The 12,439-nt window shown below is 47.6% G+C and overlaps 1 protein-coding gene across 3 annotated transcripts in view; it reads left to right on the top strand.

Moving 5' to 3' along the window:
- Positions 1-11,901, top strand: part of CCDC149 (coiled-coil domain containing 149) — a 101,269-nt gene extending 89,368 nt beyond the window's left edge. For 2 of the 3 annotated variants that reach the window (XM_053577736.1, XM_053577737.1), the window contains 2 exons: positions 3,237-3,353; positions 9,261-11,901. In XM_053577736.1, coding sequence (XP_053433711.1) covers positions 3,237-3,353; positions 9,261-9,694 — 551 coding nt within the window. In that variant the 3' untranslated portion in view covers positions 9,695-11,901. The remainder of the gene's footprint in view (positions 1-3,236; positions 3,354-9,260) is intronic. The other variant, XM_053577738.1, reaches the window with a different exon arrangement.
- Positions 11,902-12,439: the final 538 nt, after the last annotated feature.

Below are 12,439 nucleotides of genomic sequence, written 5' to 3' on the forward strand. Positions count from 1 at the left end.
TCTGTGTTCTTTTACTGGTACTGGATAACTACAATTCAGAGAAAAGAAGAATGGGACAGAATAGGTCAACTGGAGAATAGTTCATGAAGTAAACTGAATTGGAGAGCAAGAATTCTGACCCCAGGACAGTCTTTCCAGAGATTCTAAAAGATGGTGGTGAAGGAGCTCAGTCCTCCTAAGGAGTCAGAATGACTGCTGGACTCTGAGCCTGCAATGATTTTCTCTGAATCTCCTCTCTCTCCCTCCTCACCCTTTCAGCCAATAGTGTAGAGTTCTTGATGTAGTTTGCTAGAGTTGGTTCCCCAACTCTAGAGTTAGTGTGTAGAATTGTGATCTTGCTGAGACATGGATGCATTTGACAAATGTCACAGCCTATATAGAGAAGCATCTGGATAGCAAAGCATATTCCACACTGTTTATCCTTTCTCTGACAGGTGTAAAAAGGACAAGGCTATGGTGAGGAAGCCAGAGGGAAGGCTGACCCCACTGCCCATGCCCTTCAGGAAGAGCAACACTCCACTCTCCAGTCCCCACCTGTCAGCCTCTTTCCCTCAGCCCTTTGTCCACTTCTGCCTGGAGAACGGTGCTTGGGTGGCTTTGATGGGATGTTTCCTGGGTCTGTTCATGTTCTAGAAAGTAACACTGAAAGTCAGAAAAAAATCTAGAAAGAGCAGAGTCTAGCTCTTGACCTTTTAGGTTTCATTCTCTCTCCAAAGCAGACATCAGCTTAAGGAGGAAAATGTGTGGTTTCAAAACATTTGGTATGTTTGGGAGTAATGGCTGAGGGAATTTCATGCTAAAAGGAGTTGAGAGAGCTAAAAACTCAAGTACCAGTTGAATGTAAGGGCCTATGTGCCCTGCTATATTAGTTGTACTTTGGCACTTCCCCCATCCTCTGGTCCCAAGAACTGAAATGAATGTGTAAGATAGCAGACCATCTGCTTGGGGCATGATTTAGTCAACATAGAACCTGGAGCCTTCTAGGAAAGTTTTTGAATTCTTCAAATATTGGGCAAGAATGGCCAAATCGTGGCATTTTACCTTAAAATCAGAAAATCATCTCTTTAGGGAAGAGTTTAGGGAGGTTTTTCTCTTCTCCCCAAACCCCATCTTGGTGGGATGTGTTTATTGCCCTTTTCCACCTGTTGTTTGTTCAGGTTTCTGGAGAGGTACAAGCATTTTTGAGGTGCCATTGTGGAACCACCCTGATGACCCCGAGGTTGGACAGGGCCAAGGGGACATTCTGTCCTAAAGAATTCCTCAGGACAAGAAGGGTTGGGGTCCTCCCTCAGGCAGCTCCAGCCACCTCTTACTTCTGCCCATAATTCTGATTCTATGGCCACTGGGGCAGAAGGGATTTGGAAGACTAACTAGAATCCAGAGGGGCAGAATGTGTCTCTTACTGAGTCCCCTGAAGGACAGAGAGTATAGGCCCACCTGCTAGAGAAATATGGGTCAAGAAATATCATTGCTGTAAGGACAGTAAATGTTGTCTTAATGGGAGAAACAGAAGAATCCATTTTGAGGCACCTGCTGTTAATTCATGGAAACCGAAGCTTGGCTTACCACTGCTCCATCCAGGTGTTTCCAGGTTGTACCCTTACAGCACCAAGGGCAGCTTGGTTGTGTTGACTTCATGCTGAGGGCCTCTTTACAACAACTTGAGCTGTAGATCAACACTTCTCTTTGGAAAAAATCTCTCCTAACTTTGACCTTGAAGATTTCTGGCCATTCTCCACATGAGACAATAGCTGTTCTTGTGTAGAACTTCAGGTTGGTTCCTGTTGGGTCTACTCTTCCAGGTTGACTTTCAAATAGCATCTGGAGCCTATGGGTGTTGGTTATGTGCTCCATCTGCCTGAGGCAGCCCCAAGCACCCAGCCCACCAGACTTCAGGATTCCCAAGAATGTGTTCGGACATTTACTAAGCACCTACCATGTGCCAAACCTTCTACCACAGCCTTGGAAATCAAGTTAATAAGATATGGCCTGATGGGAAGACAGTATTATAAAAAAAACTAGAAAGGACTCAGGGAACCATGATGGAGTTATGCCCAAGGTTCGCTTGGTTTTCCACAGAGGGAGTGGACGTCTTTATACCAATGCTGCTGTGTACTCTGCTGAACCTGAGTAAAATCATAGAATTTTAGAGTTGCTGATTGAGCCCTAGAGATGTTTAGTGAATTCACCTCATGTAGCTTTAGAGGGGGTCTTTCCTGCTCAAAATAAGACATCTGAGACTGGAGAATGGGCCAGGCTGGTTGCTTCCTTCAGGGCTTTCGTTTCATGAAGGTTCCGACTGGGAGCATCCTAAGGCCTCGTGGACCGAAGTTTGTCTCTCTTGACCTCTCGGGGTGGCATCGCTTCCTGTCCCTGTGTCTGGTTCTGTGTGTCCCGTGCGCACTGTACCCCTGTGTCAAAGCCACCTCCCCCGCTCCTCCGCTCCATACTCGCCTCTAAAGTGGCATCATCATGACTTTCCTTTCCTCTTCCTCCTTCCTCAGACTTTCTACATTCGTTGGGGGGGTCATATTAATAGGTAAACAGATGGGCTGGTATGACACTGTATGTTCTAAGTGAAAATGTAGCTGTGATAATTTGGAAGACTCGATACTGCCTCCCTTATGACAGTTATTCAGTGTAAATGGCCAAATGGGATTAAATCAGACATAGTCTGTACAGCAGCAATTCTGTCTATAATGCAGTCATCTCAGTAGGTGACATTTATTAAGTGCTAACTAAACACCTAAGTCTTTTATATGACTCAGTTCATGTCATACAACCACCCAAGGAGGCGGATGCTATTACCTTCTTCCTCGTTTTACAGATGAGGGATCTGAGGTCCAGAGAGGTTAACGATGTACCCGAGGTGGCCCAGTGAGCAAGGGTGATGTCCAAAGCACAGCTCCAAAGCTTGCACTCCAAAGCACTCTGCTATTGTTATTAGCATTCTTACCTCACTCGATTCTCAGCCAGCATCACAGGCTGCCCTTTAATGGTGGCATTTGTGGGAAGCCAGCCCTGAGCAGACTTAGAAAGGAGTCAAAGTCTTTAATCATAAACAGCCAGCCCTGGACCTCACGGCTCTATCCCCTCACTACAGAGGAACCTGCTGGCTCCTTCCCTGACACAGCATCAGCTACGTCTAACCCAAATAGCCAGGTAATTGTGTGGGAGTGAATGTATCCACCTCTAATCACCGTAAAACACGTCCACTTTCCCCTCTTCCGCGACAGGGGGCAAGGACGCCATACTGCTCAGTGATCCCACTCTTCCCACCACGCAGAGGTCAAGATCCCCACTGCTGAAGTTTGCTGAGCAGCCCGCAGAGAACAAAGGGAACCCCAAGGACGGTGAGCACCTCTTGATTTCTCTACCTTTGCCTGGCTTGGGCCTGCCACAAAGAAGGGACTCAGTGGGCCCTTCCGCTTCCTAGAGCTGCTGTGGCCCCACTGGGGCAGTCCTCATGTTCCCTCCAGCGGCTCGTATGGGTACATCTTGTCGTGAGGTTTCTGCGGAAGAATGCAGGCCTCTGCCCTCGGGGCACAGTAGCATAGAGGTTAAGAGTGAGGACTCAGGAGATGAACAGCGTGGGTTTGTGCTCCAGCCCCACATCACGCTGGCCGTGAAAACTTGGGCTAGTGGACTTCAGTCTCGATGACACTCTAAAATGGTGGCATCATGATGCCAACCTTGGGGAAATCTTGGCATATTGCCTGGGACATGGTAAGTGGTCTAGGAAACAGTGAAATACAGAGAAAGCTTCTCTTCTGCAAGGCAGTATTGGGGCTACAGTGTTTCGAAGGAAGCCAGATCTCTTTCCATGTGGCAGTCTTATTTCCCCCAATGAAACTGTCTTTTATATCTTTTCAAGTTTTGCTTATCATCTTCTGCAACTCCTAATGGGGCAGCCAGCCTCCAAGATGGTGCTAAAGATCCCCACCCCTTGGTATTCATGCCCTTGTGTAGTCTGCTCTTATGTTGCGTCATGGGCAGTCGGTGAGATTAATAGAATGTAGCAGAAGTGATAGCCTTTGACTTCTGAGACTAGGTCATAAAAGACATGAGACTCAAGCCTTGCCCTATCACTCTTGGAGTGTTCACTCTGAAGGAAGCAGGCTGCCATGTCGTGAGGAAACCCAAGCAGCCCTACGCACTACTCCTGTGGTGTAGAAGTGAGGCCTCCAGCCATCAGCCACATGAGCCATCTTGGAAGCAGATCGTCCAGCCCCAGTCAAACCTTCAGATGCCAACAGCCCTGGTCAACATGTTGATGGTAACCTCAGGCACCATTAGCCAGAACCACCCAGCTAAACTGTCCCCAGACTCCTACATCTTAAGCTGTTAGATTTTTGAAGTAATCTGTTGGACAGCAATAGATAACTTATACACCCAGCATGTAAGTCATATCAAGGTTCTTTCTTTGAACATCTACATTGTTCCTCCCTCTTTAGGCTTATGTCTTTAATCATCACCTCCATAAAAATATTCTCAAAGTATTTTTTCCAGATTCCCCAGAATCCAAGTTTCCCCCATCACCCCTGTCCCAAATCTTCTACGGGCTTCTCGCCAGTGCTTCCTGCTGCTTCTCTTTTTGGTCAACCCCTCACCTACCCAAGCTTGAAACCTGGGAGCCATCGACCACTGTCAGCCTCCCTCCCGATCCACATCTGGTCTGTGCTTAACTGTTTCTGCAGAGTCTTCACATCTTAGTACCTTTTACGTCTGGCTTGGATCAGGCCCTCATCCATCGTCTTGCTGCCGGGCCTCCCCTCCTGGACTTCCTGCCCCTTGGCTCTCCTTGCTTCTTTCTTATTTTCACTCTCCCACTGTAGGGCAAAGCTTTGGAGCACATCTTTGTAGCCTCCTCACAAATCCCAAGTGGCTCTCAACTGTCCTTCACTTTAAATCTCAACTCTGCAACCTGGCCTAGCCTACCTTTCTAACCTTATTATTATCTGGTTGTAAGAACACTGCCTAAAAACTGTGTTCTTACCAAAATGGATCAACCAGCTGTATCAGTTAGCTGTTCCTGTGTAACAAACCACCTCAAAACTTAGAACTCAAAGCAACAACTGTGCATTATTCTTTATGCATCTTTGGTTCAGAAGGACAGTTCTGCTCATCTGAGTCGCAGGCCTCTGCCCTCGGGGCACAGTAGCACAGAGGCTAAGAGTGAGGACTCAGGAGATGAACAGCGTGGGTTTGTGCTCCAGCCCCTCCTTCATTCATCCTGTGTTTTGAATTCTATTCAAATCACTACTCACAGTGGTAAGAATGGAAGTCAGTATATGACTTGGATCTCTATAGAAAGGTTCTGCAAGTACAATTTAGGGAGTTCCTAAAGAGACCCCCTGACTCTGACAGGTTTCTACACCAGCCAGGAAGCAAGGCGGGGCCATTGCAGCCAGCAGCACATGGCTGTGTGCAAGCCTGCCCTGAATGCACAGTGGCCCTCTGTGTGATTTGGAATATGACTTGGCTGATGGTCATTCCAAGCCTGCCTGCAGCATCCACAAGGAAATCCAAAGCCCTCTGTCGACTCTGGGCTTGCTGAGCCTGGGCCTGCTAACCTGGCATGGAGCATAAGCCCAGCGCCTGATTTTTCACAAGGGCGGCTTAAGCAAGGGACTGATTCAAAATGATAGCTTCCAGAGTTCCATCATTAGCTCTCATTGTTCCAGCCCATCCTTCGCCAGCGCTGGGTGGGAACAAGGAAGCATTTATGTAGCCGCTGTCAGCGTCTGGAATGGCCTCATCACTGTTGCATCTCTGATTAATTCCAACTGAAAGCAGCACACACTTGGGAGGACAAAGCCCATCAGAGACCAGTTAACAACGGAAGACAAATGTCCCCTTTGGGCCAATGGAGAAGAAAACACATTTTTAGGGGATTAGCAATCTTTTTTTTACAAAGACATACTGTGTCTTCATCTCTCGGGAAGTATTTTTTCTATCCATGCTGTTTGAGTCATAATGCATTTCTATCAATATGTGTGTGGTTATTAGTAGGTATTAATGATAATTCTATTTGCTAAAACAGCACGGACTAATTACTATTATTTATAATAATATTTTCCTACTCTCTGCTAGAAGTCTTTCATGAAAAGGACAGTGATAAGTGTCTGTTCTTAAAAGGAAGAAAGAAAACCTCCACAGCTTGAGGTTCTTCTTTGTAAAATATCTCAAGAATGGAAAATCAAGCATCTCATGGACTTGATACTAATTTGACACTAGCAGATGATCAACTACACGCCCACATAAGAGAAAAACACAGTTAAATTTGGGAGGGAAGGGGGAGGGAGGAGAATTCAGTGGGCTGCCACCTGTCAGGTACAATGTAGGGGTAGAGGGCACATCTCCTGGGCAAAGGACTCAACTACAACTGGGACTATACCTTACAAACACAGACAGTATAGCCTGATCATATCTGCCCTTACGTTAATCCAAAATAAATTAAAAAATAGTTAATGTTCTAGAACCTTAGAGTTAAAGGAGGATTTTGCTCCCATGGCAAGCAACCAGAGGTCCTAGTAAAGCTCAACACTTGTGACATTTTCAGTAACTTTTTTAATCTCCTAATAATGACTTGAGTATATGTTTTTTCATATCTTTAGGGTAAAACAAAAGAGGGAAATAGATTGGTAAATCCTCCTGTTGACCCCTAATCCAATCCAAGATCCTGGCCCCTGTATCTCTCTGTGTGTATACTTCCCGAGGCTCTGAGAAATCTAGACTTCCTCAGAAAAAATAAATGCCTGATAGGGACCAACCTGTAGGATCGCAGCCTGTGTTCACTCATCTCCGTGTTGTGGTGGCATTTGGGCCAATCACGAAGACAGCAGTGTTCTCCTCCCCCTCATCCCACCCCCACTTCAAAAGTTAAAAAGTTCTCCCTGGTCATCCCAGAGCTTTGCCGTTTTAAAAGAGATTCATACATTGGGTCGCAAGCGGAATGTCATCTAAAGAAATGGCACAAGGCAAAATCCCAGCAACTGCAATTCCCCAGTGTAATTTAGACCACCCTCACTCGGATGTAAATTAAGGCAGAGAAGATTAACCTGACCTACAGTAAAAACACACCGCGGATGGTTTAGGGGTTAGGTTGTTACGACGAAGGTTAATTAATTTTTCAGGGGCACCAGAATATACTATTAAGTGTCCTGGAAGAAGTCATTTCATAAGAGTAATTTCCAGAAGGAGTTTATTCATCTCACGTTGATGAAAAATTTAGCTGCAGAAAGTATCATAATTTACTCCTTTTGAATGAAGCTTCCCCCACTCTGCTGGAAACACGTTCTTTCCAACTCACTGTTTCTCTTGTCCCCGCTACAACCACTATAAAAATTTTCATTTGTTAGTACAAAAATTATGTGATTGCTTCCCTGAGCTACCTTAGATATAGATAAATGTTTGTGCAAGTTAGAAATCTCTTTTTTTTTTTCACCCGAGAAATACCATCTTAAGAACTTTTAGGATAGCAGCCTGAATACAGCCTGAAATGGATACCATAAATTCAAGGATTACTTTCCTATATTAATGAATGGTAGTTAAAGATACTAATATATTCATTTATTCACGCATTCATGTATATTCTCATATAGTCAAATATTTAATGAACTGTTTACGGAGCCCCTACTATAGAGCATTGGCAAGATTACAAAACTAATCAGGCAAGATTGTATACTTAAAGTGGTTATAAGCTAACTATAGGCATATAACAAGTTGAGTGGGGGGAGGGGGGGACACAGCCTATGGGGATTTGACACTGGGGCACTGGGATGAGTCCTTCTGGCCTGATTTAATCCGGTAGGCTTCAGGAAAAGGCAGAGGCAGAGTTGACTCTTGAAATTTGTCATTGGGATAAGTAAGGGAATTATTTCAGGGAACCAACTGCTTAAGCAAAGGCCCTGGGGCCAGGGGTAGAGCACCATGAAGGGTTCAATGTGGCTGGAGTGCAGGGAATAAGGAGAGGCCTTGGAGCATCAGCTAGAAAGGTAGATGGAAGGCCTTGAAAGCCCAGTGATGGGCTTGAACTTAGTTCCCAAGGCCCTGGTAGCCTTTAATGTCATGTGGCTGGAGAAAGACCTGGTGAGATTTGTGCTTTTCCAACTTTGGTGTGTACCCCTGTAGCCTGGATCTTAGTAAAGTGCAGATTCTGAACCAGTTATTCTGGGGTAGGGCCCGAGATCCTGAATGTCTAACAGGGAGTGACACAGCTTTAGGGAAGGATCCCCTCCCAACAGGTTGGATGCGTGCTGAAAGAGACTGGACTCCAAGAGACCCATTAAGAGCTAGCATGCCTTATCCTGGCTGAATGGATCTGAATAGCTATTTTTAAAAAAAAAATCAAGGTTTGCCCAGTTCATATATTTATACATTTACATATGACTATTTCATTGTAACCATGAGTAATAGTCCCCTTTGCACATAACAGGGCTCGTTGAGGCCAGTGAACTTGGAGGAGAGGAAGACATAGTTGTCCAGAGTAAATACAGGTTTTAGAAAGCATACCGTAGATTTAGTCCCATGTTCAACCATTGCTTTTTAGATCTGGAAGGGATATCAGGGAGTCTGGTCCCTTGTTTGTATCTGAGAAGCAGAGGCCAGGTGTCCTGATCACAAAGCAAGTACTCAGGGACAGGACTACTAAACACCAGCACTCGGCACCTGCTTCTCAGCCATCCCCCTCCTATAGGGCAGCTCTAGGCTCTCTGTTCTGTAGAGAAGGGGTTTAGGGACAATAGTTGAGTGGGGAGGGAGCGATGGCACACAGTACTTCATTTGAAATTGAGGGAACCTCAGGCGTCTGTGGTAAGAATGAGGTGCTGATACGGGAGAATTTTGGTGGCTGGGGGCACTGACCTCCTTCCTCCCAGATTATCCCTGTGCTTCCCATCCTGAAGGCTCATTTCTAAAGAGCCCCAGGTCTCCCCTGAGCTGCAGACCCAACAAAACCTCTGTCTTCAACTTAAATATTTAATGGGCACCAGAGCCTCTATTAGCAGTGGGGCCCTTACAGTGGGGTGAGAGCTTCCCAGGCTCCCGAAAAGGGTGAAATCTAATTGTGGCCCCTGCCCTCCATTCTCATCACTAGGGTGCTTGCCCGATTCTTTACCTTGGGCCCTGCATGGGGAGCCTGCGACTGTCATCTCCTTTCTCCCAGGCTCTGTGCTGGCGGGCTGGGCATGGAGGTGGCAGGAGGGGGAGGTGGCTGACTTGCTGCCAGAGGTTTCATGCCGTCCTCATTCTGTTTTCAGCGGAGGTTCAGAAGCAAGAAGGAGATGAAAGTGGTGCCGCTGCCGAGGCGTTGACAGCGCCCGAGGATGCTGGGGGGCCCGCTGTCAACTCCCCAGCAAACGTGAGCCTCGGGAGCCAACACAAGCTCTTTCATCCTTCATTACCCCGGTTACCTTCTGAGGAAGAAGAAGCAAACAAGCTTGGAAGGGAAATAATTAAACTGACACAGGAACAGGCAGCTGCAGGACTGAAAGAGGGCAGAAGGCAGAGTCCCCTGGAGGGTCAGAGCAGCGAGAGGGGGCCGTCCTCCCCAGGCCTGGCCTGTACAGGGGAGCCCCCCAAATCTCAGCTGGATGCCCCTGAGTCCAGCCAGCCAGCGGCCGAAGCTTCCACACTGCAAGATGGCAAAGGGATCCCCGAGGGTGGCGGCACAAGGGGCCCCATGAAAACATGAAGGGGAGAGGAAGGCGACAGGGTGACAGACTGAAAGAAAGGCACAGGACAACAAGGAGTGACGTGTCACAATAGCATGCCCAAGTTGCTTTCTCCCGAAACACCTCCGAGTCTGCAAGTGAGAAAACGCTGTGTCCTGCTGCAAACTGTGACTAATCTGAAGCTGCCAGGACAGTTTGATTTATTAAATGCGGGTCCTCAAGCTTCTCAGTGTCATCTCTTTCTGCTGAGACGCGCTGCTGTGAACGTGGCCGGGCGTGGGAACAGTGTCGACCGTAGTGCTGGTTTTCGGCATGCGTCTTTCCGTCAGCATTTGTTTTATCAGAGATAAGATGTTTTCCTATTAGCACTTAATGTTGTTGATCAAAATTATGGGAAGAACTAGGAACTGATGGGGCTTTTGCATCAGGCCCCTGTCCTGGTAAAGGTTCAGCGGCTGGAGAGGAAAGTGTAATTGAGCAGGAGGGGTCAGGAGGCCCCACAGCTGTTCTCCACCACATCAGGGCCCTGTGTGATTGTCCCTGCAGGGTGGGACAACCCAGCATGGGTGAGCTTGGCTTCCTGCCCACAGCACTGTCTGTCACAGCATGGGCTGGCCGGTGGAAAGGGACTGAGCAGGCTGAGAAGGGGGGGCTTCTGGTCTGAAGTCCACAGCCCCTGCTGAGGCCAGCCTGCTGCCTGCCAGAGCTTGGTTTTCTAGCCTATAAATCTGGAGGATTAATTGATCCGAAGTGAGGGAGGTGAGGTTCGCAGCAGAGAGGGTCTGGTTTTATTTTTTGTTTCTGAGATGAGATCAGAGCTAGAACCTAGAGATGCTGGTTGTCCCATTTAACCTGTCCTGCCAAAAGGATTTGATTGGCCATTTTAGGGTTGGGGCCAATCTAGCTGCTTAGGGCCAGTCTAGTTTCCTGCACCACCTGAAACCTCCAACCCTTTACAGGTCCTGGGATCTTTAAGACAGATCACAGAGCTCATGGCCCTATAAGGGAACAAGGGAGGTAAGCAAAGGGACTTCATTACAGCATAGTAAAGGTAACTGTGGGGCCGAGTCTCAGGGTGGGAAAGGAGGTGTGGTCCATCCTGTGGAATAAAAATTAGCTTTTCCGGGTGGCATATGGCATGGCAGAAATTTAAAATGCCATCCAACCACAAACCTTTCTTCGAGCTCAACTCAGTTTCCTTTCCCCAGGAAAGCCACATACCCGATCCCCAAGTTCAGAATGCCTCTGGAACCGCTTTGAGAACCCTCCTGCAGGAACAAGAGAGGCTTCCAGGGTGGTAGAAATTGAAAATTTATCCTAAAAATCTAGTGTTTATACCAGACTGGCGATCCTAGGCCTGATCCCCGCACACGAGGGGCAGTCCACACTCACACATCCCTGCCAGGGTGTATCTCTCAGCGGCCCTCTGCCAGCAGAATGGAAGCCCCATCACATACTGTGCTGCCTCCGTCTGAAGGAGGACAAAGAAAAAGCAGAAGGACCCAGTCCACGGTCAGATGTGCACTGCGTGGGCCTCCAGCTGCCTTGGTCACCAGGTCTAGCAAAATGGGAGCATGCTGGAGTCAGGGCCATGTTGCTCCTAGTGAGGAGGACAGACCATCAGCCCCTGCTCGCCGTCCCTAGTGTTCCCTTCTCCCCTGTGTTCCAGCCTGTCCACCACGACTTCCCCTCCGAGGAGACCGTGCCTGCAGCTGCAGAGCCCACACAGACCAGCAGTCACAGACATAATTCTCCTGCTGGGCTGGGATTTAACTGTGTGCAAATGATTAGCAGGACCGCATAGGAGGGCAGACCCGCCAAAGGAAAAGACAGCCAAATTTAATACAGTAATAATAGAAAGGAAAATCTCACCCTGCAAAATCTCTGGTTTTGACACACAACAGGTGTACATCTTCAGGGCCCATCCATCACCTTCTGGAAAGCAGGGTTTATGATAAACTCCAACACATTCCATCAGGATCAGCAAAACTGCAGTGAGTCCCAGAGTCTGGAGTCCAAGGCAAGGAGCAGGGTTCATGGGCAGCAGTATCCTAAACTTGCTGTGGGGCCCTTGTTATTAGGTGGAAGGGGAGCCAGTGAGTTGGTCCTGTCACAAGCATAACTGAGAACACTCTATGGAAATATGTGACAACTGTCCCACCTCTGCTATCACCATCCAGCATGGTTCTTCTGCTTCTCAGACATTAAAGGGAGTTTCAAAATTATTTACAGTTGTCTTTTGTCTTTTTTTTTTTGAGACAGAGTCTCACTCTGTCGTCCTCGGTAGAGTGCCGTGGTGGTGTCATAGCTCACAGCAACCTCAAACTCTTGGGCTCAAGCGATTCTTTTGCCTCAGCCTCCTAAGTAGCTAGGACCACAGGCGCCCGCCATAGCGCCAGACTATTTTTAGAGACGGGGTTTCGCTCTGGTTCAGGCTGGTCTTGAACTGGTAGGGTCAGGCAATCCACCCGCCTTGGCCTCCCAGACTGCTAGAATTACAGACTGTGAAAGGCTGTCGTGTTCTGTCCCCTGCTCTTCTGGATAACCCTGCATCAGTCAAGGCACTCTTACTAAAACTTATAAACAATAGGGAGATGAATTCTGTTCTTGTTCTTCTGAACAAGAACCTCAGAAGTAGGGCCTGCCAAGGCTGGTTCATTCAAGAAAGTCATCAAAGACCTGGGTTTCCATCTTATAATTCTACTTGCCTCCTCGCCAGCTAGCCCCACATGATAAGTAGGTGGCTGCAACAGCCCCAGACAGCA

Source organism: Nycticebus coucang, chromosome 23 (assembly GCF_027406575.1).
Source record: "Nycticebus coucang isolate mNycCou1 chromosome 23, mNycCou1.pri, whole genome shotgun sequence".
NCBI classification, from domain to species: domain Eukaryota; kingdom Metazoa; phylum Chordata; class Mammalia; order Primates; family Lorisidae; genus Nycticebus; species Nycticebus coucang.